This window comes from Varanus komodoensis, unplaced genomic scaffold, assembly GCF_004798865.1.
Source record: "Varanus komodoensis strain SLA01 unplaced genomic scaffold, ASM479886v1 scaffold88, whole genome shotgun sequence".
NCBI classification, from domain to species: Eukaryota; Metazoa; Chordata; class Lepidosauria; order Squamata; family Varanidae; genus Varanus; species Varanus komodoensis.
Genome location: NW_025336576.1, coordinates 1,611,547 through 1,638,801, shown reverse-complemented (window position 1 = coordinate 1,638,801; position 27,255 = coordinate 1,611,547). Strand labels below are relative to the sequence as shown.

The following is a 27,255-nucleotide window of genomic DNA, read 5'->3' as shown; positions in this document are numbered from 1 at the left end:
GGGGGGGCGGCCCGCTCCGCCTCCCGGGCGTGCAGCGCGCAGCGCCTGCTCCGTGCCCCGAACTCGCTTTCCTGAAGTTTTCGTTCGCAGGAGCGCAGCGGGGCGGCGCCCACGGGGGCGGCGGCTGCGGCGCCGGCTTTGCTCGCGAGGAGGCTCGTGGGCGGCTCGGGTCGCCCCCTCGCCCAGCGCGAGGCCACACGGAGATGCTGGGCCGGGCCGGCGGGGGCTTGGCTGCGGCGCTGCCGCGTGCCTGCTCCCCGCCCCGCAGAAAGCGCCGGCGCTGCGGGCGCTGCGCCCCGTGCCTGCGGAGGGAGAACTGCGGGGCCTGCCGCCACTGCCTGAACCGAAGCACCGGGCACCAGGCCTGCAAGATGCGGAAGTGCGAGGCGCTGGCGAGGACGCGGCCGGGGCGCGCCGGAGAGGTGAGTGCGCCGTCCTTTGCCCGGTAGCCTCCGGAGCGGCCGGGCGCTGCGTAGGCCGCCGCGGGAGCTCCTCCGCCCTTCTGCCGTTTCCCGCGCTGCTTACTCTGGGGGCGAGCGCAGGGCCCCCGGCGGGCCGGCGGCAGCTCCAGGCTGCGCACATGATCCCCGAGGGTAGCGTTCCTCCCGCTAGGAGCTGTAGCGGCAGAAGCGCCTCCGGGTCAGGAGCCCGCAGTGGGGCTGGAAGACGGTGGATCTGAAGAGCTGCGGGCCTCTTTCCACGGGAGGGCCAGTTCCACCTCACGGGCTCGCCCTGTACGGGAAGGCGCAGCGGAAGGTGCAAGCGGTGGAGACAGAGCCTGCGGCTCTTGCTGCCATGAACCCGGAGAGGCGCCTCAGCCGTTTGGGGAGGGGGAAGATCCCGCGCAAAAGCTGGGAAAGCCCCGCGCAAGAGGCTGGCGGGGCACTGGCCTGAGCTTCCCCGCCCGCACCACCTGCTCTGGCGCGCGTGCTGCAGCCTTTAAAGTGAAAGGCCTGGCTGCCGCCCGCCGCTGCTGCTGGTGGGAGTGACAAAGAGTGGGAGGACGAGGGGGGGAGCTGAGCCCCCCCCCCCCCCCCGGGAGACGGCCAGGCCTTCTGCTCCTCTTCCCTGGTCAGGGGCACAAGCGAGAAGTGGCGGCCCGCGGTGGTGGAGCCACGCACTGCCGGAGTCTTGGCAGCTGCTGGGGGTCCCTTTTGGCAGGGCACGTGGGAGCAGGAAGCACCGGCGCTCCACGTGGACATGGAGTGCTTTGTGCAAGCTGTGAGTCACAGGGGGTTTGCCCTGCCGGCCGTCCTCCTGCGTCTCCCTCTGCAGGTGGCGTGCTTCTGTTAAAGAGCCACTCTCCGTGCAAGAGCGAACGTATCGCGGGACTGCCCACGCTGGCTCTTCTCTGGGCACTTTTTGGGTTGTCCAGGGCATTGCAATGTGGCTGTGAGCATCCCGTTCTAAACCTCCATTCAGAAGTGTGCTCAGGAGAGCTTTCCAGAGCAAATGTGCTGGCCAGTCCTGAATGGCATTGCTCGATGTGAGGTGACGTGCAGCCCGAGGCTGAGTGTCCGGTTCCCTGGCTGGGGGTTCTGTGCAGTTGGCTGGATTGGTTGTGCGTGGGAGTTAGTTATCACTTGGGGGCCCTGCAGGCCCCATAAGGACCTCTGCCACTGCATGGCAGCTGTGGGTCCCTCAGCTGCTGCCAGGCCGATAAAAGGACGTCCGAAATATTTCGCCCACAAGGGTGCACTGTGGAGACACGGCGGCTGCCTGGTCTGGAGGTATATCACGCACATGATTGCAGAACATGGAACGATAAGCAGTGGATAAGCAGTGGCCCGTGTGGGTGGAAGCCGGTCACTGGTTTTCTGCGATGAGTCTCTGCAAGATGAGTGGCCGCCCTGCCCCTCCACCAGCTCGTGTTTCCCAAGCCTGGCCTGGCCAGAGATAACAGACCTTCAAAGCTAACTGAAGTGGCAGCGCTTGATTGTATTAATGGCCCCGTGATTAAGGTAAAGGTTTCCCCTTGATGTTAAGTCCTGACTCTAGGGGACGGTGCTCATCTCCATTTCCTAGCTGAGGGAGCCCTCGTTTATCCGCAGACAGTCTCCGTGGTCATGTGGCCGGCATGACTAAACACCAAGGTGCACGGAATGCTGTTATCTGCCCACCGAAGTGGCAACTTTTTATCTACCTGCACTTGCATGCTTTCGAACTGCAAGGCTGGCAGGAGCTGGGACAGAGCAGCAGGAACTCACTCCGTTGTGCAGATTCGAACCGGCAACCTTTGGATCAACCAGCCCAGCAGCACAGCGGTTTAAACCACTGCGCCACCTGCAGTCCCCGGCCCCGTGATTGCTGCCTTGCAAATTTGCGGGATGTTTCCTGGCCCAGAAGCTTTTCTCTTCAGTCAGGGGGCAGTGCTGGAACTTGCACACATCTTTTTCCATTCAAACGTCTTTAGCTGCCGGGGAAGAGGAGAGGGGGGTCCTCCTTGCCCCTTTCGCTTCGTGGAAGGTCAAAAAGTGATGCCTTGTCCCGATCCCCGTGCCTTCCCTCAGTTGAAGCTGCATGTCAGTCCAGCCCTCTCCCGTTTTCTTGATTCTGGAAAAAATGCTTGCATGGCCAGAACTAAGGCCGATTGGCTGTTTGGTGAACCGGTCACATGGCTGACGATAATACCAGGGGGTGGCTCCGTGGATAGGCTGCAGACCCCCCGGTGTGGCGGGGAGGGAGCGAAGAAAGGGTGGATGGTCCTTTTGGTGGTGGGACAGTAGCTGTTGGGCAGGGGAGGAGAAGAGTGGTTTCGTCTGGGAACCCAGTGAGGCTTCAGGCTGGCCGGTGTGTGCCTTCGTGAATGAATGCTGAGTAAGCGTGGAAATAAAAACCCGTCATGCTCGAAGTACGGTTTCCTTCTGTTAGACCGAGAATCTTGCCTCATGCTCTTACTCTGCGTTTGGCTTGGCTGTGCGGAGCATGTGTTTGAAATGAGGACGGTGGCAGGGAAGGAAGGCACCTCAGGGAAAGGCCGGGTCAGGCTGCCCGGCTGCCGCGCTGTGGTGTTGTGTGGTCCTGCTTCACAAGGAGGAGCCTCTGTCGGCCTTTCCGTCTTGTAAGCCCTCGCTCTGGCCTTCCTGTCAGTTAATGACTCACATTCTGGTTTCTGCATGTTGCGGTTGTGCGGCCGAAGGAAAGAAGCCGAAAGAAGCCGTTGCGAGCAGGAATGTCTGAATCACGCCCTCCACCTCCGCGGGGGAGTCAGAGGAAGGAGCCCTTTTCTCGGGGCTGTCCCGTGCTGCATTGTGCCTGCCAGTTTTGGGGACCTGCATTGCCCTTTGGGCCGCACGTATCTCATGTGGCCAAGTGCTCAAGCCTCGTGCATGTGGCCAGGTGCTCAGGCCTTGCGGGACCTCCGGGGAAGGCCGTGACGGAGGCAGCCCTCTCCCGCCTCCCTTGCCCTTCTTCCAGCGCAGTGCGCTTTCCGCGCGTGAGTCGCAGCGTGAGTCAGAGCGCCCCTGTGGCTGCCCGGTGGCACGTTCGCCCTGGGCCTGGGATCTCACAGCCCTGGAGGGGCGTGGGCAGGGGTGAGTGATGCACCGCGCAGCGGCCGGGCGAGGAGGCGCACGTGATGTCAGGGCTGCCCACGTGTCCCCCGCTGCCTCGGCATGCTGGTTCCCCCTCGGAAAGACGCTTCGAGGGCCCACCTGCGGGGCCAGCCGTCAAGTCCACGCACACAGCTGCGCCGGTGGTGGCCCTTGCCTCCACGGCTCACTTGTGACCCTTTCCTTTCTGCCTGTGCTCCTGCCTTGTCTTCTCTCTGCACAGTCAGAGGCAGCCAAGACCTTTGGTGCCTGAGGCAGGGCAACCAAATGCCCCGCAGCAGGGGAAGGCTTCGGCTCAGCAGCAGCGCTTCGCCACCCCGGTCGGCGGGGAGAGCTCTGATGGCCCGCCGCTGCTGCTCGGCTGGGGACGAGACTGAGCTGAGCGGGCCAGTAGAAGGCACATCCCAAGTGTCCAACTCTGTTGTCCTTTTTCTGCCCTCCAGGACCCACCTCTCAGGCGGCCTTCCGCAGGCAGCCTGCTCCCTGTGCTGGCACACGCCTGGGCCCCATCTATGCTTCCTCTCCCCAGTCGCCGGGCCTTGGAATCCAAGCTCAAGCTCCTCTGGTCAGTTTTTTCTGTGCAAGGGGTCTGTCTCCGATGGACCTGGAGGTCGTGTGGTTAGAGGGCTCTGGAGGCTTCCTCTGAGCTCACTCCCCCCTATTCTGAGAGTTCGGGTCTTGTGTAGCTGCTGCTCTGAGCCTACTGTGGGTCTTGAACTGGTGACATGAGGGGTGGAAGATGGGGATGTGCCCCATGCGGCACTACGTCCTCCAGAGGGACTTGCGTGTGGGCAGTTGCGAGTCACACGAAATGTTGCTTTCAGCCCTCCTGCCAGGCCCCCTTGCAAGAGGCTCCCGTCATGCCTGGCCTGGAGGCACTGCTGGCCTAGGTTTTTTTTTAATAGTGATTTCAGAAGGCCTGGGGCTTATGACATCCCGAATTCTTACATTCTAGCAATGTATTTGGGAATGTTTAAATAATAGTCACTGGGCAGGAGTGGTGCCTGGGCTTTTGCTGAAGTCCGTCACCAAAGGCTCCTGAGCAAACTTTGCAATTATGGACTTAGGGGAGGGGTCCTCTTAGTCGCTGGCTAAGGAACAGTCAGAGAGAGCAGGGCTAAATGGCAGCTTCTCCCAGTTCAGCAACACAAGCAGTGGGGCAGGGCCTGTACTGGGACCAGTGCCGCTTTTCGGCTGTTGCATAGATGATCTGGGATTAGGAGCAAGCCGTGAAGTACGTGGCCACATTTGCTGACGACACCAAATTATTTAAGAGGGTCAAAAAGGGGGATTGTGAAGGGAGAATTCTTCAGCTGGGAAAATGGGCATGAAAATGGCAGTGCAAGTCTGTATAAGTGAGTGTAAGGCGATGCATGTCGTGGGAGAAAAATCGACATTCAGATATAAGCTGATGGGATCTGAGCTAGCCATAACCGACCAAGAAAGAGATCTCGGGGTTGTGGTGAACTGCCCAGTGCAAATGTCCATCCGGAGCGCAGTGGCTGCAAGAAAAGGAAACTCCGTGCTAGGCATAATTGGGAACAGACTAGAAAATAGAGCTGCCGAGCTCTTATTCCTCTTATGCAAGTCTCTGGGGCAGCTGCACGTGGAGTATCGCACACCTGGGAAAGGACGTTACTGAGTTGGAAAGGGTGCAGAGAATGGCAACTAAAATGATCCGGGGGCTGGAGCAAGGCTTCGCGAGGAGCAGCTGCAACAGCTGGGATAGTTTTGCGTAGAAAAGGGGAGTAACGGAAGACGTGAGGAAGAGGTTGGAACTCATGCATGGGGTGGAGAAAGTGGGGGGGACCCTTTGCTTCCCCTCTTGCAATACTACAGCACCAGTGGGGCCAGCGGGTGGAACTGGCCGGTGGGAGATGTCGCACAATTACAAGATCGTCCCTCTTCGCACAGCACTTGGTTGAACTATGACGTTCACTGCCACAAGGAGGAGTGCAGGTCAGCAATGTGGGTGGCCTTACGGGGGGGCGGGGGCTGGAGAAAGGCGTGGCGGCGGCGAAGCCTCAGCCCTTTCTGCCGCCTGTGCAGAAATTGAACGTGTGAAGGATTTTGCTCACCTCGGGCTCAGACATCAATTCAAAGGGAGGTTGCAGCCGAGAAATTCAGAGAAGGCCGAGATGTGGAAGGGCAGCAAGCGAGGGAACTAGGAAAGCTCCTCGAGTGTAAAGATGGTTCACTGGAGAAGAAGGCCAAGGCAAAGCGGTCAGACGGGAGATTTTGGAGGGCCCTCAAGTCTCAGGGCCTCCATAAATTGGGGAGGATTTGATGGCACATAACAACAGTGGCAACTGTGCCAGATGCGCACAGCTGCATTGAACGTGTCATTATGGACAATCGAACAATATTTTAATTTGTGAAGATTTTGCTGAAACTTAATCATGCAGCTTTGAGCAATACAAACTGGAATTTCCAATCAACATGATCAAACACAGATGGAATAATCAGAAATTGCTGCAAGCTACGATTACACACCAGGCATTGCAAACACAGAAGGCCCATGAAGGAGGGCAGTGGGATTGCTGGAGCATCACGGGGCATTTCGTTTGAGACATCAGGGTGGGAAGGAGAAGTCCCAGTTGGTTGTCCTGCATTTACCTGAGCTACACCTGCCGTCTCTGCTAACATCCATCCACCATGATGTGCTTGGCCTCCAGACGTGGCCCTGCTCCGCCCAGCACACAACCCTGCAATGCTCTGCTCCGGGAAATTGCTGCAGCTCCGCCCCCCGTTCCCACTCACTTCAGGGAGAGGCTTGAGCATTCTTGCCAAAGTGCCGCTGTTTTCACTCTTCAGCAATCCACAGAGCGCCTCAGTGGCCACGGACCACCGAACGTGTCCTGCATGTCCCTGTGGCCAGTGGATTTCGGTGGAGACGACACCCACCCACTTCTCTCCCAGCTGGCATCCCTGGTCATTTGAGAGCCGTGCTTCCCTTGGGAACGTGCAAGCACTGTTACCATGTTGACGGGGCTGCGGGCTAAAGTTGCTTTCTGGCAAATTCACTCTGGTGTGGAGGCTGCCGGGGAGCTGAAGTCACTGCCCGCGACTGCAGAAGAGTCCTGTGTGGCTCAGAAGGGCCGTCCTGGCTCCGTACTGTGTGCTCTGCCAGGCGGTGGGGTGACGAGTGACTCCAGCCCTGATCTTTGCCTCTTGAGGCGCTTTCAGGGGGTGCTTGAAGTTGTGGAAGGCTGGGGGGAAGAGGGCCGAGCTTTGAGGGTTCCTGTAGCAAGCGGATGGGTTTCCTGCCGTGGGTGTCCTGGAATGCTGGCAGAGGCCGGGGAGGTTCGTTCTTCTGGAGGTCACAGGTGATGGATGGAGGAAAGGCAGGTGAGGACCGCTGTCTGTGGCTGGAAGAGGGGAAGGCTGCTCCTGCATGGAAACAAGCCGGTGGCATCTCAGCAACGGCCGCCCTGCAGATGAGGAGCTTGCTAGCGGGAATCAGCCGCCGGGTGGGCTGGGCGATCGCTGCTGGCCTCCGCCGGGGGAGCAGCTGCAGGGCCCCTTGCGGCTGCCTGCGTGCCTTTGAAAAAGTGCAGCGGGCCCTGTGAGGGACTGGTCCCCGGGCGAGGACCGTGGGAGGAGGCTTGTGATGGTCCACCTGCACCCAGATCCCTCCTGCTGCCAGAGGGCCGCTCGACAGTGTCCGTGCTTCCATGCAGAGGCCCGCAGGGCCGCCGCAGCCTCAGTGGCTTCCCGTGGCAGAAGCCGACCTTCTCATTGGAGCAACCCTCCTGCCGTGCTGCATGGTGAAGCGTGCAAAATGCTCCACGCGGGGCTGCCCGTGCGTCGCGGCGGCCTGTGTCACGGCGCTGCCCACCTGGGTCAGCGCGTCGCAGCGGGTGTGGGGCACTGAGCCAGCTGCGGAGGGCTGGGCGTCCCGCCGAGCTGCGAACCTCTCCAGCAGACGCTGGGCTGCGTGAGACACTGCCCTTGCAGCCCTCAGCACCCTGTGACCTGGCCCTTGCGCAAGCCTGTGGAATATGTGTAGGCATGGGGTCAAGGCAGTGCCGTCGAGCCGCTCCTTTGGAATTTGCCCAAGAGCTGGAGCAAACTTTTATCAGATCTTTGCTGGGGAAAGTTGCTACTTCATTGGATACCCAGCCGTGAGCAGCAAGGGGCACTGATTCGGAGCAGTGCCGGTGCTTTGCAGATGCCTGGGGCTGGCCGGAGTTGCAAGCCAGGTCCTCGAGAAATCCAAAGCCCCGGCCCGAGAGACGGCTGCAGGGGAAGCGAGCACCTCGCTGTCTCATCTTAGCCAGATTCAGCCTCCAGCATGCCCGAACTGGTTCCACAACCCATTGACGTGCACCTGCAGATCCCAGAAAGGTACCAGCCAGGTTGCAAGGCGGCTGATTCCTTTAGTGCAGGCAGGTGATCTCAGACTGGGAGGGGTTTCGCTGTTGGACGGGGCAAGTCCGAGCAAATCTTGCTGCACAGAATAGGACTTAGGTGTGGAGCTTCCCCTTCAAGAACACACTTCCCTGAGGGCTCCTGGCAGACCACCTGATCCTGTGAGTGTGTGCCTGTGCGAAGGCGTGTGGAGCCGGCCGGGGACCCACTTCCGTGCCCGGCCAGGGCCTTGGGAAGCGGGGGGGGGGGGAACAGCTCGGGGAGGGCTGCCCTGCCAGTCCACATGTGGGTTCCCTTGGCCGGGAGGTCCAGGCCCTTTTCTCTTCCCACTCCAGTGGCCAGTCCCCACTGCTCTTCCAGGCCAGTCTCGCCCGGAGCTGATCTGCACAGCGCTTCGGAGACCCGGGTGCAAGCGCCAGGCTGCCGAAGTTGCGCCCGCTGCACCACAGGGGCCGCCTCCGTTAAGAGTGGTTGCCCCGCCACTGACCCAGCCCAAAGGCCCGCTTGGCCAGCCAGGCCCCTTTGCTGTGGACGGGCACGGGGATGGAGGGCTTCCCCTGCGGCTTGCCTCCCGCTGCTGCCCCTGGGCAGACAGAGGCCGCGCATGCTGTGTCTTAGCAGCGGTCCCCGTGTCCTGGGAACTTTTCTCTGCCCTCCACCCAAAATGCTGCTTTTGAAGCGTGCCCTGCCTTGGCTTGAGTAAAGAGGGTTGTGAAGGCATTGGAAGCGAGGTGCGCCCCTTGGCAACTAGCAGTAGGGTACACAAAGGAGCCCCACGGTCTTCGTTCGGTGGCAACAGGCCCTCCGACGCACGGGGGCCCCATCTCTTTTGAGCCTCCTGCGGAGGGGCTCTGGACTGCCACTTTCTCCATGCAGGGCCTGGCCTGCCTCCCGGGGAAGATGGGCGCCCCCAACACCGTCCTGCTGTGCGGGGGTGATCACGCCGGCCTTACCTGAAGGAGGCCAAACGGCTCTGGACGCTCAGACGCGCGGAGCCTCCCCGGTGGACGTGTGCTGGGGCAGCGCCCCCTGCCCCGAGCCCCCCACAGGCCCGAACGCGGCCCCCTCGCTTTGGCACTCCGCCGCCGCCCGGGCGAGCGCCCTTCCCGGCTCTTCCCCCTGAAATCCCACCTCTCGAGCGAGGGGCGCCCCCGAAGCCGGAGGGCGGGGAGCGCTTCGATCGCTGGCCGGCCCGGGAGGGGTGCGGGTCCGGGGCGCCGGCCGCCGGCTGGCAGGTGAGGGCCGAGCGCGCCAGGCAGGGCCAAGCCCAGCCCCCTCCGCCTCCCCCGCCCGCCCGCCCGCCCGCCCTGCAGGCTGCGAGGCAGGGCTGGCTCTCCTCCCCGGCTGGGACTCGGCGGGAGGCTGGCCATGCGTGTCACGTCCACTCCGCTCGCTTCTCGGGCAGGGGGCGCGGGCGCGGGCCGAGCGGCGAGCATGACAATGACTCTCCGCGCGCCTGGCGAGGGAGAGGCGCCCGCCTGCGCCCGGGCGCCTGTGCTGCGGCTTCGAGGAGAATGAGGCAAGATGGCTGCTCGGTAGCGGCGGAGGCTCGCGAGGGCTGAGCGGGGCCGGGCGACGCTGCCGGGGCTGGCGGCCGGGCGGGGAGCGGGCAGCCCGCCGGCCGAGGGGGAGTGCGGCGGACACGCTCGGCAAGGTAAAGCGGCGCGCCTTCCTCGTGCTCCGGCCCGGAGCCCCACCGCCACGCGGGGTCCCCTTCCTCCGCCGCCTCGCCGCCGCCTCCTGGCAGGAGGATTATCTTAAATGGAGGACGGTCCTCTGAACAGCCCCCCGCAGTGCTTGCGCCCCGGCACCTCGCGGGGCAGGTCTGCGAGCCCACTGCTGGCGAAGCGGCTTTGATCGCGCGTGTGCTCGCTTCCCCTTTCCCTCTTTGCAGGTGGAATAAAGGACCGGATAGCCACCGGCACGTCGGCGGCAGCAGAGGTACCGTTTCTCCTCATTCTGCTCAAGACAAAAGCACGGAGGGGGAGACGGGGGGCGGCGTGTGCAGTGGCGCCCGAGTGCCCGGTTTCGTGCTCGTGGGAAATGCCTGCCGGGGTGCCCGTCTCCTCCACCACAGTGTGCCTGTTTTGTTCTCTGGCGCTCAGGCGCATCCCGGAAGGCGCTCGTTACCCTGGGCTCACTCGTGAGGGCACGGCTTTGCTCGTGCTCGGCTTCTCCCCTCTGCCCTTAGCCTGGTGTGGAGCCTGCGGCTGGCGAAGGCGAGGAGGCCGTTGGGGCAGGTGTGACATCATCCTGACGCAACCGCAGGGACCGTGACCGTGAGGTGGCTCGCCGGCCCTTCTGGTGGAGGCACCAAGCAGCGGCCCGGGGCCTGCATGGGGGCAGATGTCAGAGGCGCGTGCGGCTGGCCATTTGCCCGCTGGCGGCGTGGACTGCGGGGCGTCACTTGACTGCTGCGCTGAGGCTTCCCTGGACCCCCAGCGGTGGGTGGGTGGGCAGGCGGCTGGCCTCCTGGGATGCCCGAGCCCTGTGGGAAGATCCCTCAGAGTCGGCAGTTAATGGCAATGATGAAATAGCGGCGGCTCTTGGCAGTTGGGTGTGCTTGGTGAATACACGAGTGGGGAGAGGAGCGCGTGCCAGGGAGGAGGAGTTTTGTGGCCGGTTTGATGGCGTGCCAGCGGCAGGGACAGCTGATGAGGGCAAGATGGGAAGAGGCACGTGGGGCGGACCCCCAGCCAAGTTTTCCAGGGCCTGATCCTGGGCTCGCTTGATGCTCCCCCTGCCGGGACCCAGAGACTTCCTCCAGTGGGAGGTCCCCTGGGTCGGTCCCAGCCACGTGGGGCACATCGTCCATACCCTCTTTCAAGCATGGTCAGCTCTGCCGGCCCCCAGGTGGGGAGGAGGGGACCCCAGTCCTGTGGCTGGGCATGCCTGCATCCAAACTCCTGGGCACACGCTTAAGTTCCTCGGGACTCTGCCAGGCAGGCTGAAGGTGCAAGGGAGGAGGGTGCAGAGGAAAACCCGGAAGTGGTGCAGTTTCTGCCCAGGTCTGTGGTTCATAACAACTGGAGTGGGAACGCAGGTGGAGCTTTGCAGGCATAACCTGATCAGCCTGTTGAAGCGGAGACGGGTTGCAGGTCGCGCCCAGCGGGGTGTGGAGCCTGAATGGGCGCTTCCCCCCGCCCCGTTCTAAGCTTGTTTGGCCTGGTCTTCACTCCAGCTTGGCTCAACTCTGCCCGGGGAGCAAATATTGCTTGGCCAACAGTTGATGAGTAGGGGGAATACTACTGAAAAGGTCAGGTAGCATGACCTAGTGGTAGGAAGGCAGCTCACCGCAAAATAACACCCCGTTTTCAGGAGGCAGACATAATTTGCAATGCCCAAATGGTCCCCTTGCCATGCATTTCCAGCTGGGCAGTTCTGATCCCAGGATACAGTGAAGAGCCCCGAAGAGTGAAGAGCCCAGCGTGGCCCCTACGTGGCCGGATCATTTACTGATGCCATTTGTCAGACTTCACAGCATCTCTACAGCACGTGGATCTTTTCCAATGCAGAAGCAAACGCTGCTGCTGTTCTTCACCAGGTTTATATATGGCTTCCTATTCCAGTTTGCAGAAATAATGCTTGATTTTGCCAGCCCGTGGCCTAGAAGTGCCTCACGGGATGTTCTGTGCCTTTTTTACATTTTCTGAGCCAGCTTCTCTAAGAGAAACGTGCTTTGTGACAAGCCTGGCACATGCCCAGGGAAGGGATCTTGGGGAGCAGGAGTCGGTCGGTGTCTGGCCTGGCAAAGCAGGTCCAAGAACTTAACACGCTGCGTGGAGGAAGCCCGGCTGCCGGAGGGCAGGCCCCTCTCCCTGAAGCATTCCGAGTGGCTGCTTAGGGGCAGCTCGTTGCGGGGTCTGAAGTAGCAGTCCAGCTCCCCTCGTAGGTGATGGTGACCCCATCGTCGCTGATTCAGCTTCCTTCCCGAACACCCAACTTAGATCTGGCCTATCTGTGCCGTGATGGCAGCGCTCAAATGAACCCGCACTCCTTCCCTTGCTTGTGGGTGGGTGAGGTGGCCCAGTCCGGTGTGCATCCACCGCTGCGTGGCTGGGGCTAGGGCCGGGGCCGGGGCCGGGGCGTGGCTGGCTACGAGCTGCCCTTGTGGGTCCCCTCTGGAAGCAGGACTGTGGGAGGTGAGAGCATGATGCCCGTCGTGCCGGCTGCGATGGAAAGGTCGCGAGTTGCCACCTGCTTGCCTGAATCTCCAAATTTTGTGGGGGTGGGGACTTGGTTCTCCCATCCCACGGGTCGGGGGAGCATAGAAATTAGTTTCGTGGGAGAGAGAAATGGTTTCTTGGCTGTGACTGCTATGTGCGTGTGTGCGGCAGCAGCAACTGTCTTCCCACTCGTTCCTTTTGGCATTTATGAATCAAAGAAGTGGCTTCCCCCGCCTTGCGAGCGCCATTTGATGTGGTGAAGGGTCAGTTGCAGTGCATTGCAGAAGTGTTCCCCCCCTTTGACTTTTCAGTGGATTGAGCAGGCGCTGCTGCCGCTTGACCTGTGCAAGATGCCCAGTACTGTGAAGGTGCAAAACATTTTTATTGTGGTGCAAAGCCAAGGCAAGCTGACTGCAAGGGCAGGCGCTGCATTTGTTGCGAGGTGTCCAAATGCACTTGCACACCCTGCCGCCGCATGTTGCGTGGAGTCCCCGTGTGCTGGTCCAGGAATCTCCCTCCGGCTCAGTGTGTCTGCGTCAGGAAGGCGCAAGAGGGCATAGCCATGCAAGCAGCGTCAGGAGGACCAACTCCAAGGATAAAGTTCTGCAGAAGCAGCAAGCGAACTTGGCTTGTGGACGGCGGCAACATTCCCCAGAGCACTGTTAGCACCGGGATTACAAGACAGAAACATGCTGGCCAACCAGCAGAGAAGGGCGTTGGTCCGAGGAGTTGGTGCAGGTGGGAAAAAGCATCCACCTCTCACCTGTCTGGAGGCTGCACAAAGCTCAGTTGCAGGAAAGAGAGGAAAGAAGAAACGCACTGGGGAAACAAAGCCTGTTTGGAGTTGCAAAACGGTGTGTGGTCAACATCTGCTCTGGTGCGCCCAAAACCAGACTTGTAGGCCTTGATGTTAGGCGTGGTGCACGGCCAACACGATCCCTGCGAGGAAGCCCAGGGTGGCGACCTGATGTGGCGCATCCTGGAGCTTCAGCGAAGACTTGGAAAGCAACCAGGAGTGAGGGCAAGATGGGAGGGGGCCAGTGCCGGGGGATTCTCGAGGAAAACCTGTTCCAGTCGGCAAAGGGCAGAGCCTGGGCGGAAGCTCACCCTCCACGGGACAGCGCCCTCAACAGTTGCCACAGGAACCCTGGAGAGTGTCCAGAAATGGTCTCAGTGTGGCCTAGGCCAAGCCCGGGAAGTCTGTGGCAAGACTCGAAAGCTGCTGTCACTGGTGGTCCCAATCCGCTCTGTCGGGAAGTGGGGCCAAATGCAGCAAACAGCAGGCTCCGCTTGGGCAAAGCTGATGAATCTTGGCCACGGAAACTGCCAGCTGCAGTTGCTTCTGCCCGTCTTGGACCAGAGGGGGATGCTGGTAGCCAGCTAGCACCTGTTGATGCTTGCTTTGTGGCACCATACACAATATTTTGCTCCAATCCAGAGGGGAGAATCAAGCGCACATCATCAGGTGGGAGCACTGCCACTGAAATCCGTCTCGGTTCCAGGCTGTAACTCAGCAGAATGTGGAAAAACTGAAGGGAGTGTGGTGCATCTGTCTGTTTGTGAATACTTTGCACGGCCTTGTTGGACGGTCGGGCCGTCCTGGCAGTCTTGCTCAGTTGAGCCAAGCTTCTCACACCGTATGGCCAGTGGTAGAGGGAGGCATGAAGGGGGGCACCACATCTGGAGGGGAACAGCTTGCCCAGCTGCACATGGCTCTGACTGGCAGCAGCTTTCTGAGTTCCCTGGGAGGGGCTTTTCCCATCTTTGCACCCTGTGACCTTCGTGCCTGGATGAGACCTCCTGAACTGGACCTGGAACTTTCTGTGCTCCGTCTGGGCCCGCAAACGTCTAACTTGACCTGCTGGGCGCAAACAGGAACGCTGCGAAGGACGGACCTGTGCTGGAAGCAAAGTGAAAGGGTTTTTGCGTGCTTGGGTGATACTGTTGGGAGGGGAAGAGGGTGTGTGTCCCCGTAGATCAAAGGCTTCTCTCGGAGGCAGACAGCCATTCATTTCACTTTTGGGAGCTTCCCATCCAGCACTCCAGCTTGAAGCAAACAGTCTCCCCTATAGCGAGCGTGGGGTCCTCTGAGTCAAACGGGCACGCGTGCGTCTAGGTAGGATATGCCTGCACAGCCTATTAAATGGGTCGTGCATGTGCCTAGCCGGGGCTCCATGAGTGGCTCGGTTGTGCCCAGGCGCAGAACGTGATGTTGGGCACAGAAATGAGAAGCTGATCCTGGGATTCGGTTTTTGTTCTGCTAAAAATCAGCCTATCTTCTCACCGCCGTGGGTCACACCCGGTGGAATTCTGGAAGCCTCAAAGCCTGGGGCTGGCGGATTGTGGGCAGAGGCTGGCAGGCCAGGGGAAGTGGCCTTACTGGCCATCCGGGGTCCGCTTCTTGACATAGCGCCTTCGTGAGAACTTTTCTGGATCCCACCAGCCTCCTTTCTGCAAGTTGTTCAGTTGCTCTGGAGGGGCCGGGAGCCTCGGAGCAGGTGCTTCTCCCGCGGGCGAGGCAGGTGATGCAGCTGAGCAGTAGTGGCAGCGGAAACGCTTTGCAAGCAGAACGTCATTTTGTTGTTGTTGAAAAAGGCGAATCTGCGGCTGGGGAACAGGGAGAATGGGGAAGGCAAATGCTGTATACTGGGAGAAGGCCAGCCAGTTGTGATGAGCCGAACCACCTAATAAAATGTGCCCCCTTGAGCCCCGGCCCTCTTTGGCCCCTGGGCATATTTGGAATGCACCTGCTCTGGGTAGAACCTACACCTTGACCGAATGGCGAATCCACCATCTCTTTCCCAGGATCCCCTTCCCAACCAATCTCTCTCTGTTCCCCACATCCCCTGCACAAAACTTTCTTCCACCTTTCAGAATCACCCCCAACCTCCTCTTTGTTTCTCCCTGCCCCCCAGGGCACACCTGACCCATCCCCCACGCATGCCTCCTGTCCTCCTCTTCCTCCCGGGGTTGGTTACTTAGACTGCCCCATACGTCCCCGTATCCTATCAGGCATTTGATGTCCCCAGTTCTTCTGCATGCAGAAAGGCATGGGGGGTGTTGGGTGCACTGCAGAGCGCCCCCCCCAACTGCACAGAAGGCCCCTCATTTTAACTCCTCCCCCAAATCGGAAGGAGGCGGGGCGCACTCTCACTGGGTGCAGAGGAGCCTGCAGCTGCGGGGGGGGGGGTGGCGGGCCTGGAGCCAGCCCAGTTCGGGAGGTACCTTGTCGGCCCGGAGGGTGCGGCCGAGAGGCCCGGCTGCCTGCCTTCCAAGCTGCACTTCGCTGGTGGCCCTGCCCCTGGAGTGAGCCTGAGACAGGCTGAGCTCCGCCGCCCAGTTCCCTCAGTGGCTGGATTTGGAGAGGGCCTTTTCTACGGGAACTATTTTTAGCCTCCCGTCTCCAGGCATTAATGGCGAACGGAGTGACGGCATGCGCAAGATTCCCCTTGCAGCGCACGCACGTTTGTTGCTGTGGCGTGTGGGGGCGGGCGGAGGGAGGGGGGAGGCAGGCAGGCGGGCGGGCGGGCGGCGGAAAACAAGATGCGAGCGTGGTGGGGAGCCTTGTTTTCCTCCATTTCAGGAATCCGCCAGTATCTGCTGTGTCCGTGGCCTGCTGATCCCCTGACCCGCCCGGAGAATGCCTTCCTGCGTTAGCGGGGCAGCACGACTGTTGTGAGAGGCAGAGGAATTCCTGCTGCGGGCATATTCTGAGCCTCTTCGCCCACATCAGCCCTTCAGCCCAGCCGAGTGCAGGTGCTGCGATTCCCTGGCTGTCTGGAGCTCTTGAGGGGCTCTCCACGGAGCTGCCTGGTGCTGCGGGAAGCTTCATCATGAGCTGTATTGTGCCTGGCGGGTGGATTTGCTCCATGGGGCGCAGCCCTGCAGAAAGTTCTTCTGGACAAGCGGTTTTGAAATCAGTTTAGCCAGGAGCAGTCATGCCTGTGGGAAACTCCCGTGCACAAGAGACCTTCTAGCATGTTGTGGGAAGGGAGGGGTGCCCCTGGGCTGTCCAGCTCGGAGTGCTTTGGGCAAAGTCCAGTTGAAACCGGAACCGGTGTCCGCAAGGGCCTGCAAACACCGTGCAAAACCGAGCCCTTCCCTGCAAGACCCGAGGGTACGCTGCTGTCCAGACTAATTTAATGGGCTTATTGAGTCACGGGACCAGACCCAGCTTCTTCCCGGTGCATTTGTGCAGATGGGTTCTCAGGGACTAGAGCTGGGCTTAAACCAGTGTGTTGGTCAGACAGCCAGTCAGCAAGCGTGTGCGCGCTTTCCTCTTGCCGCGGGAACCAGCTTTGCGTTCGTTCGTCCTTTGAAACCGATGCTCCCTGCTAAATGTCCCTGCTCCCCAGCAGCCACGCTTTCCTGCGCATACGCTCCACGGCTGGGACAGAAGTGCTGGAGCCCAAGGGGACCTGCTCCAGGCTCCCTCTGAGCCTTCCTCACAGAGGCTACCTGGCACCAATTCCCTCTTCTGCTGAACTGCCTCACATTTAATTGGCTGGCCGGGGGAGGGGGCGGTGGGGGGGGGCTTTGCATGCCTTCGGGGGAAGCCTACCCTTTGGAATTGCTCAGCTTGGGAAAAAGCTCTGGCGACCCCGCCCCCCCAGTTCAAAACTTAGGCCAGGCTTTGCAGCCATGGGGTTGATAGTCTGACCTCAGTTCCAAAATGGGGGTAAAATCGTGGCTGTGGCCTGCAGAAGCCACTGCCGTTTGCTGCAGGAGTCAGCCGGGATCTTCCGCCGGACAAAGCGGCAACGTTTCGCCTGTCCTGCGGTTCAGGTCCGCCTCGGCACCGGTCTTGGAGCAGCAGAGTAAAGAGAAGGACGGCAGCCTTTATATTTCGGAGGCGTCCAGGTACAGAAGCCAGTTGAAAGTGAACGGTGCGGCATTGCTGGTGGCGGGAAGGCAAGGAAACCTCGGGATGGAAAAGACCTCCTTCAGGTGGTGGAAGATCGAATTACTCTGGTTGTGGAGTCTGCCTGGAGTATTTTCCAGCACTCATCAGAACAGCCGATTCATGAGTGAAACATCCACACTCCAAGCTGGGGAGAAGGCAGGAATCCAGGAAGCACAGTTGGGCAACACCGCAGCCGCCACGCCACGCCACCATCCTCCTTTCAGCTGTTCCATTATTAAACCAACACCAGCCTTTGTGGCATCTTCTCACAGCTGCTGGAATGCTGTTGGCTGTGGGACGGAAGCTGTGTGGCTTCTGGGGAACCGGGATGGCCAAGGAGGGCCAGGGCAAAATTGTCGCCTTTGCACAGGGGAACCTCAGCGGCCTCTGCGAGACGTCATTCCAGTGCTGCCCGGAGTTCGTGGCATGCACCTGTTTAGGTGAATATCCTGGATCAGTATCTTTATGAAGAGTCAGGATGGCTGATAAGGATATCCCTCCCATCAAGGGCGCTGTGCTTTGCGGGGAGTCAAAAATCCAGACTGGGCATTCAAGAGCATCTATGCTTTATTTACAATATCTTTTCCCAAAGCAACTGGAAACTTGGCGTTACTGCTTTTTGAATGTGGACAGTCACAGAAAGCTCTCTTCTGGATAATCTATTCTTAGTCCTTCCTCATTCTGCACAAAGAAATCCCAAAGTAGCATTGAAAGGCTAGCTCAGAAGCCAGCCGCGTCTCTGCTGCAGGAGGCAGCTGGGCAAGATGAGAGCAAGATGAGAGCGAGAGGACCGATGCCAAGACTTTTTATTTACTTGGAACCTGCTCCGTCAAGTTCCGACTCAAACAGCTGCTGGAAGGAGTCTGGAAAGTTCAGAGGCTTGCCTGCCAGTTGGCGCTCTCCAGGACACACTTGTGCCGGCTGTGAGCTGTGTGGATACTGTGATGGGGGGTTCAGGTTACAGTTTGGGCACCGGCATGAATGGCCACATTCCTGAGCAGAGCCCTCTCTTCCCCAGCGGCCTGGGATTTCTGGCATTGCGGTTTCACCTCAAATTGTGCACACAAGCCTCCGGATGGCAATTTACAGTGAGATCCATCAGCAGCTTCTGTAAGTGTGCCGCGTTGAGCTCATCCGTCCATCTTCGCGGTGCCACCTGCCCTCCTGGTTCTCGGTGGAGAGCTCGCTCGGACATTCGGCACCTTACCGGCAGGCAGTGAAATCCCTCTCAGTGTGACATTGCTCCGCAAGGTCATTCTTAGGGGCCACTTTCCATGCAGTTGGGCTGCCTTTGTGGACAGACTCCACAAGCAACCTGTGGGACAATAGCCCTCCCTCCCTGTCGCGTCTCACAAAGTATTTTTGGAGTGTGGAGGCAGGATAGACTCATCATGTCCAGTCACCAGTGATAACTCCTCAGTGAATCAATCCGACTGCCCTTGAAGATGATCTAAGCTCCTGGCCATCACAACATCCCGTAAAACAAACATCCATGAGCTGATCATGCCTCGTGTGAGGAAGGGCTTTCTTTTGTCTGTTATGAATGACTTGGCCAGTCATCTCCGCTTGAGTTCTCATGTTGGGAGAGAATGAGGGAAGGCTCCTGCTCTGTCCACTCCCTGCCTGCAAACTTGCGTTTACGCACCTCTTGTCGTGTATGTCCTTAAGCTTAAGAGCACGTGATGTTGGCAGGGACATCTTCGTGCCATTAGTGGGATGCATGTGGTGAGTTCAAGCTCTCGGGAGTTTCCCAGCTGGAGGTGCCCTCCAGCAGTCTCCGGCTTCTGGGGGACTTTAAGGGTGGCTGGGCCACTAGCAGGAGACGCTGTGGGGTGAGCTGGACGCGGCACGCAGTTGGCTGCCCCCTTTTTCCTGCCATGCCTTTCAAAGAAATAAACAAAAGGTATCCTTAGGACATTAGGCTTGGGATCAGAAGAACAGCCAGTGACCTTGGATCTCACCCATGAGTGTAAAAGCGGCTGGAGGAGAGGCCTGGGGCAGCCCTTCCTCTCCGCTGCCCCTCCACACCCAGCTGAGGCTGCTGCTTCATTAAAACGACAATTTTATTCTACTCTGAACTGACACACACAACCTGTGCAGGGCTTTTTACAAGCGGTGTCCCACTTGTGAGGGTATGGAGACCGTTGCGGCCTTTTTAAAAGTCTTTACGCCTTTATGTAAAGCCTTTATGCAAACTAGCAGAAAATGCCAAAAAATTATACCGAGAAAGAAGAAAATATGCAAGTTCTACAGGTGTACTCACCGGCTTTCCTGGGTTCATAGTGTGAGTGTCAAAATCTTAGTCTGGTTAGTGAATTACCCATGTGACTCTGTGCTGGGGAGGAGGGGAAGCAAACGTGTTTAGCCATGTCTCCTGCCGGTGCAGATGTCTCTTAGAAAGTTGGCCTCCTCGATCATCAGCTGGTTTCAGGTGGGCAGAGGACTGAAAGAGGTCTGGCTTCTAGGCACGCCTGCAACCCTTTTCCAGAAAGTGCAGCCAGGAGATGGAGGATTGCTGTTGCTGCACTCTGCCGGGCTTGGAGTGCTGGCGGTTCCGAACTGCCCAGGCTTTCTTTACAAAGAACCTGGGGCGGATTAGCAACAGATGCCCTGAAACGCCCTCCCTGTGCTTTGGTGGGGGCAAAAGGGAGAGTCTGTCAGGACCCTGTGTGCTTGGGGATCGCGTCCTGTCTCTATTTAACCTTTCCTTGGGTGTTCTCAGCTCTTAGCCTTTTTGATGTTCTTGGAATTCTTGGACTGCATTCTTGCCCAAAGATTAAGGGGGATTCTGCAGTAGGTGAGATTACCGGGGGGGGGGGGTGTGGCAGGGGCTGCAAAGGCAAATGTTTGCTAAAGGACATTGATCAGTCTTAGAAACAGGCTTGCCTCTTGCAAACATCTTTCTCGCCTTCTGTGAACCAGTCTACAGACTGAAAGCAAGAAAGGGAGAGGTCCAGGAATACCACATGGTGCCTGCTGAAGGTTCTGGCACCACTGAATCTTGTCAGCATAAGCTGTATTTGGCATAGAGGTCGGGGCTTGAATCCCCACTAGCCACGAGGTGCATCGGATGAACACAAACCAGTCCCACACTGCCGTCCACCCTCCTCCACTGAGCTAAAATGCAGGGCAGGGGAGAGGACTCAGTATGGTGCCCTGAGCTGCTTGAGGGAAAGTGAGGGGACAGTGCGATGGCAGCCAGTCAGGTGGTCTGCCTGGTCACCTGGAGAGGCTTCTCACTCCTCAAAAGGGGCCAGACGCATTAGGCGGCTTCGCACCCGGCACAAATGAGGGTGCCCCTTTTCCTTTGCTCTTGACCACTTGACCGCTCTTGTCCGATTCAGAAGCAGGTGCCCCTGCCAGAGTTCACAGCTTCTTCGCTGTGGTACCAAATGCAGGTGTCTCCAGACGGGGCTCAAACACGACCCACCAAGAGGCTTTGCGCCACGATTCCTCCTTTGCCCCTTCAGGAGCTCTGCTGTGGAAAGAGGCGAAGGAACCAGAGGTGGGAGGACAGGAGGAGGCTACGAGCCTGTACTCCTCAGCCCCATGAAACTCTGTGATTCGTGCAGGCACAAGGACTGCCTCATCTGGACGCCCCCAGCCCCGAGCCTAGCTGCATTCTGTCTGTGACTCACCAGGGAGAGCGTGGTGAACCCGATTGTCTCTGCCGCAAACCGAGTTTTCTCGTGCAGCCTGGGCTGCCTGGCCCGTCGCTCTCTCGCTCGCTCCTGTCTTCCTGCTGCCCGTGCCAGCTGCCCTGCATTTGCCCCACCGTGAAACAGTGGCTGACCCAAAGGCCTCAGGTCAGAGGAGACTGAGGGAGGGGAGCAGGAATGCCATCCGGTTTCACGACGCGAGAGCCAAGCCGTGCGCTGGGAGGAAGAGCCCGGCGATTGCTGCAGCTGTGCTCTTGGATCCCTGCTGGCGGCCCCGGGCAAGCAGATGAGGCACGATCTGGGAGGAACTCTTTCTGGAGGGACACACGTGGGTGTGAGCTGCGCGATGGAGAGCCGCGTTTCTCTGCTAGCCCCCTCGTGTGCAGCAGGGAAGTTTTCCTGGAGTGCAGCATTTCATGATGGAAGTGCCACGTTCAAATGCTCTGTGCACGTGAGGTTGGTGTGAAGGGCTGAGCCCGCTTTCTCACCGACACGCCGGGTTTCTGCTTACGGGCAGCAAGTTGGATGCAGGTGTCCAGAAAGCGCCTCCTGCTTTCTGCCCTGGCGGTGGGGCCTTACCACTAGGTGAGCCCATCCCCATTTCTCTGCAAGCGGCATTAACAACTTTTCCTGGGCATGTGGCTGGGAGTTGTGTAGCCAACCCTGGGAAGAGATGACGCGTGTGGGAGCAGGCCAGGAAAACCACGCACGTGGGGCCTGGTTCGCAAGGGCGCCATGTTTCCTTGCAGAAGCTCCAGGCACAGATTCAAGAGGTCTGACTCTGTGTGGAAGGCTGAGGCGCCAGGCGGCCTGTGTCAGGCGTGCCCCTCGGCCGTCCCCAGCTGCTGCAGGATCCTCTTGGAAGCCCAGTTGCTTCCCAGGCCCGGGCCGTGGTGCAGGCAGCGCTCCGCCTCGCTCCTCCTCTCTCCATGACTGGCCAGGCAAGTGGCATGCAGGCCCCCCCCCCCCGTCAAGCATAAACACGTGTGTGTGTTAGCAAGAGCAAGGAAGACCCGCCTCTTCAGATTCCAAAAGCACCACCTCTTGAGAGCACCACCCCTTCAGATTCCAGACCCGCTGGCAGGGATAGATAAGGAGGTGCGCAAATGGATGGGATTCTTTCCCACAACCGCCTCCACCCGGGCCTGGCCCGTCCCTGTTTGAGGCACGGCACAGCGGTCGGTCGTCAGAGGGAGTCCAGGCCTCCCTGTTCCGAGGCTGGTGCGAAGTTCCCTGTCCCCCCGCGTGGGATTGGGGAAGAGACATCCAGCAGTGTCCACCCGAGACTGAACTGGCTGGAGAGCATTTGGGGCAGTGGGGCTCCTGGCCGGCTTTGCCTGGGTTTGCTTGCGTGTGGAAGAGTGGCAGAAAAGGGGGCTCGCCGGCTTCAGCCTGAGCCAGTGGCGTAGAAAGACTTGTGCACCAGGCCCCCGGTGTTTTGAGGCTGTCGCGTTCAGCTGCGCGTGGGAAAGCTCTCGGAGGACTGCGCCTCAACTGGTTAACTAAATGGGGAGAACTGGGTTTACCTCCAGGCAACAATCCTTTTACTGGCTTCTGTCCCTTTGCCTCCCCAGGCTCTTGCCTGCTGCTTGAGTGGGATGTCAGAACCGGCTCGTGCAGTCCTGGCCCATTCTAATGTTTAAATCCCTTTGTTTTCTTTTGGGGAGTTGGCAGGAATGCTCTTTGGCTCTTTAAAGACTCAGAACCTGCTGAGGCAGCTCCAAGCCCTCCTTCTCTCTCTGCTCCCCAATCCAGTATTTGCGTTTGCCATTAAAAAAAAATAAGTGAGCCATTAACAGGCTTGGTTCAGCCTCAGAGCCAGTTCCAAGGTTGATCCTGATTGTAACCATGTGGAGGAGGAGGAGCTGTCTCAAGGCTGCGAATGCAGGGCCCTTTCGCTCACTGCACAGGCCAAAGTTGTCACAGGAGCTCTGTGCAAACACTTTTCGGCAGCTCTTAAGAAACCGGTTTGCAGCCCCCACCCTCCAGCTGGAGAGCAGGACCCCCCCCCCCCCGAGAATTGCAGAAGAATTCAGAGAAGGCTCTTGGATCGGAGTTTGCGCACTTGTCCCGCTTCTGATTCTGTGAAACCGGTTTGGCATGTGTGAAGTTTCAAAACCTCTGACTGGAGCATCCGTGAGACAAAAGTGGTGTGAGAGAAGACGCATGGGCCTGGGGAGAGGTTTCTTCTCACGTTGCTGTTGATTTCCCCAAAAGTTCTGCTCTGCCTCTCTCTTAAAACAATGCCTGGGCAAAACCACTTTCCAGCAACTGTCGTGATGGACACTGGGCAATTATGCTGCTCTCAATAATGCTGTTAGTACCTGCCGCCGTTTCTTGTCGTTAAGCCAAGCTCTCCGACGTGTCTCCCTGAGTCATCTCTCCAGTGGCTCCTTCGGAAGGTCCATTTTATGGCTTCCAAACTTAGTGAGGCTGAAAAGCCAGTGGCATGATGGGGTTCCCGACAGGAAAGAAACTTAGTTATCCGTGGATGAAAAATGGGACGAGAACGGTGCTAAATGTTATTCTACGTAAAGACTTGAACAGGCGCGGCCACAGCATTTGCAGAGGGGGTTTCGGGGAGCTGTGCAAGTGTATTGTCACGAATCCTTCCAAATTCATCGGGTGGGTCTCCATGGTGCAGACGCGGGTGGACGGTTCCGGTGCAGGAAGGGCGAGTGGCTCTCCGGGAGCAAGTCGGTTGGCTGGGACTCCCCAGCTGAACGTGTGCGTTTGGTGTCACGGTGCCCGACCGTGGAGAGGCTGGCTGGCAACGCTCTGTCCAGTGGCTGAGGCCAGGGCCCCCCTTGCGTGGGACACGTGTGGGACATGTGACTGCCGACTGGAAAAGACCCTCCCTTCCGCTCTCTGGCTGCTGGGAAGCCCTCCTGGCCATGGGGCATGCTGGAAGAGAGATGTAGAGGGAATATTTCAGATGACGCCAGAAATTTCCCCACCTGAGAAGACACTGCGGATCGAAACTGATACATTTCCGCGACTTGTACTGCGCTTATCACTTTCCCTTCCTCCTTGGTGAGTCAGGCTCCGGATGAAGGGAGGTCCGTCAGCCACCAGGCAAACTCTGGAGGCAAGGCAAGGGCAGGCTTGGTTCTTCGCAAACCTGCCAGCTCATTTCCACTAAGATCTTGAGAAATAGGAAGGATGGGACAGGCATCCCAAGGGCAGCACCTGTGGGTACCACAATGCCCATGGAAGCCCCCCCCCCCCAGGTGTGACAGCTGTGGACCCTCCCACCTTTTCATTTGTGTACCTGGCTTTGTGTGAAATGTATATAGGCTGCTGGGGATTGCACGTGGAGGCAGCTAAAGTAGACCAAACATCTGGACAAGCATCCATTTAAAGGTGACATCTGTGCGCCACCACTTTGAATACCAGAAGCATCCTAAGGGCCTAAATCCACTTCATAATTAGAAGTGAGAGTTTATCCTAAAGTATTTCAGCTGTAAAAAGGGCACAGATAATCCATTTCATACTAACAACCCTGTGCTAATTTCCATGACACAGGTACATCGTTTAAGAGAGGGCTAAAGGCTTGCCTGGTGCAACATTGGCCTGTGCCCAGAAGAGGCAGCGCCAAGGCATGGCTGAAGCGCACTTTCAGAGAGCTGGGGTGACATTGCGCTGGGGAGGTGGGGGGCTGCCTCTGAGAGGCCCTGGCTGAAGCGAGGCCATGGGCCTGGCAGGCACAGACCTGAAGTTTTTGCTGAGTCTGGTGCATCCAGAGAGGTGGCAGGTAGATGCCACACGACTCTCCATGGATTAGGTGCTCTCTGGTGGCACCTGCAGCAATTTCTCGAACTCCAGAAAGAGCCACAAAGGGTTGGGGACCCTGAACTAGAGTGCTGTGGTTGGCATGCTGTGTTTGTATGCTTTAATGGGCACTTAGGGTGCAGGCCGACAATTGTCTTAAAAGTTGACATGCCGTAATCTGGACTGCGCCTGGCAGAACACCCCAGGATGGGCTTCCCGGTGTCTGTAAATGCGATGCAGCTTCTGGTGCCCAGTGTTGATGGCCCCAAAGACCCTGGCCATAGAGGCCAAAAATTCTGCATGGAGCACTTGATCTGTTCCCTTAGCCAAACATGTGAGGCGCAACTCTCTGTCCCTCTCTGCTCATGTGGCAGCTGCTGGTCGGAGAACCTACGCAATTTCCAGAACCAAATACCTCTCTCCATGTGTATTTCCTTGCCTGTGCTGGTAAATGAACCCTGCCGGTTGGCAGTTTCTCACTTTTCCGTTCTGAATTCTTGCATGCCAAGAATGTGCACCCGTTTTGCACAATGCGCTTTACATAGTTTGAATCGAGCATGCCAGGGGGACAGGTAAGGGATAGCAAGTTAGCAAGGTCAGGTGGGCAGCTGTCTGCGATTGCTTCCAGGCGGTTGCTCTGGGCCTGTTCAGCAGTGTGGTGGCTGAGAGACAGCCACAAGTTGGGAAGTCTGGCATAGCCAATCCACTCTCTCCCAGCCTCAGTTCCCCTCTGACTTTATGGGCTGGATGTTAAGAATCTCACGTAGATAATGCAAGAAAAGCACTTCTGAACATTGGGTAGCCATTCTCACAATTACAATGAACTGACAAAATTTATACTGCAAGATAGTAGTAGCCACCAGCTTAATTAGCTTCTGAAAGACTGCCTCACGTTTTTGTGATCATTGGCAGCTGTTGGCTGTCATGGTGAGATGGTGCTTACAGGACTGGAGCTTGCCTGCCACTGCCCTTGCTCAGTGCTCCCGTTTCACCCAGGATGCAGCCGGTTTTCTGCCCATGCCTGCTTTTTGGGCCTTTGAGGATGGCTCAGTCCATGAAGGCGCTCTGTGGCACGTGTTTTGCCATTCCAGCTGCCACGGTGGAATGGCATAATTATCCCTAGACTACTAGGGATGTGGGGAGGTTGGGAAGGGGGCAGCACCGCCGTTGAGAACGTGGTTTTGCTGGCCACATTTTGGGCTTATGCTGAGAACTGGATCTGGGGCACGTGCCCCTATTGGTTCTCTTGAATCTCTCGTTGGCTTCTTGGACTGTGGGCCACCGTGGTGCTGGCTTTGGGGCGACATTTTGTAGTGGCTCTTTCTGTCAGGCCGAGCTGCTGCTGGAGAGACACCCGAGAGGGGTGGTTTAAGGGGGAGTCCTGCACAAGCAGGGGGCTGGGCGGCAGTCCTTCTGGTCCAACTCTCCGAGTCAGCGTTTCTGTGTCCTGCAAGCAGCGCTGGAGGATTCCAGTTTGGCTCCATGATCACTGGCCCGTGAGTCCTGCAGGACTCTGTCTTGCGCACCCAGTTGCTTAAATTCCCACGGATCTCTCTCTGCTGGGAGAGGCCATTTGGAGCCAGCTCTGTTGCTTTTTGTCACCTAACACTAGGAAGGCCGTTGCGGCTCTTGGACTTTGCCTGGGGTTGATAAGAGGTGGAGTGAGCATGAGCGAGCAGCAGTTCAACCCAGACGAGTTAGAGGTGCCTGGCCAGGAGCAAGCCTGGCTCAGGGGCCGGGATTCACCCTGTCGGGGAAGGAGTCATGCTCTCCTGAAGGACGGTCCCCGCGCAGAGCGCCGCTTGACCCTGTGCTGTCCTGGATCTTCAGGCAGCAGGGAGTGCGTTTGCAGGTGAGCCTGGCACACCTGCTGCAACCTGACCTGCTTGGCAGCAGCCCTCTGCTCCTTGGTTACCCTGTGCCAGCTTGATGTGACGCGCTCATGTGCTCGCTGTGGGGCTGGGCCCGAAGGGTGCTGAAGAGTTTCCATCAGTGCAACAAGCCTCATTCAAGCTGCTAATTGGCACACTGTGTTGGGGTCATATTACACCTCATCCCAAAGACCTGTTCTTTCGTTTGTCAGCTGCTTTCCGGCTCGATTCAAGGGGCTGGTCTTCACCTCGAACGCCCTAAAGGAGCCCGGGCCAGGCTGCCTGGGGGACTGTCTGTCTCCTGATGAACTTGCTGGGTGTTCAGACTGTCAGGAACGGCCCTTGGAGGGCCCTGTGCATGCAGAAGGGCTTTCTCCTGTGTTGCCCCCAGACTGTGTGACCATCCCCCATCGAGACCTGCCCCTGGCCCCATTTTCCTCTTTAGGAAGAAGCATCTCCACAACTCAGCCTTTTAAATGTTATTTTCCAAAATGTTTGCATTGTTGCACAATATTATTGTCTTACATTGAATCCTACACTGGCAGCGTCTTGGCAGAGTAAGTGGCTTATAAATATTTTGTTGCAGTGGGCAGAGCAAAGCGTAAAGTAGCGTGTGTGAGACAGTATAAACGGAGGTGTTGCAAGCACCTTCCAGTTTTCATCTGTCAACTGTTGGAAAACCAAGTGGCCGACTGACCAGTCATTCTCCGATCAGCTAAAACTCTGCCCATTCGGTGGTTCAGCAGCTTCCCAGGTACAGAACTGTCCTGAACACGGGTGCGTGTTTTCCACCCTGGCCAAGTGCAGGGAGGAAGCACCGCATGCAATGGAGAGGCTTTCAATTCAGCGTATGTCGCATATAAGCCATGACTTTTCTGTACCTGCTGGAGCTTGGCTGCATGTAGTTCCAGGCAGCGGCATTTGTGTGCCTAACCTGGGTGCGACCCTCCCCCCCCCCCCCCC

General features: G+C 58.5%; 1 protein-coding gene across 1 annotated transcript in view; it reads left to right on the top strand.

Annotated features, from left to right (window-relative positions):
- The first annotated feature begins 319 nt into the window (after positions 1-319).
- Positions 320-27,255, top strand: part of TET3 (tet methylcytosine dioxygenase 3) — a 60,339-nt gene continuing 33,403 nt past the window's right edge. Inside the window, 1 exon segment of the mRNA XM_044417461.1 lies at positions 320-422. Within this exon segment, the coding sequence (XP_044273396.1) occupies positions 372-422 (51 nt within the window). The 5' untranslated portion in view covers positions 320-371.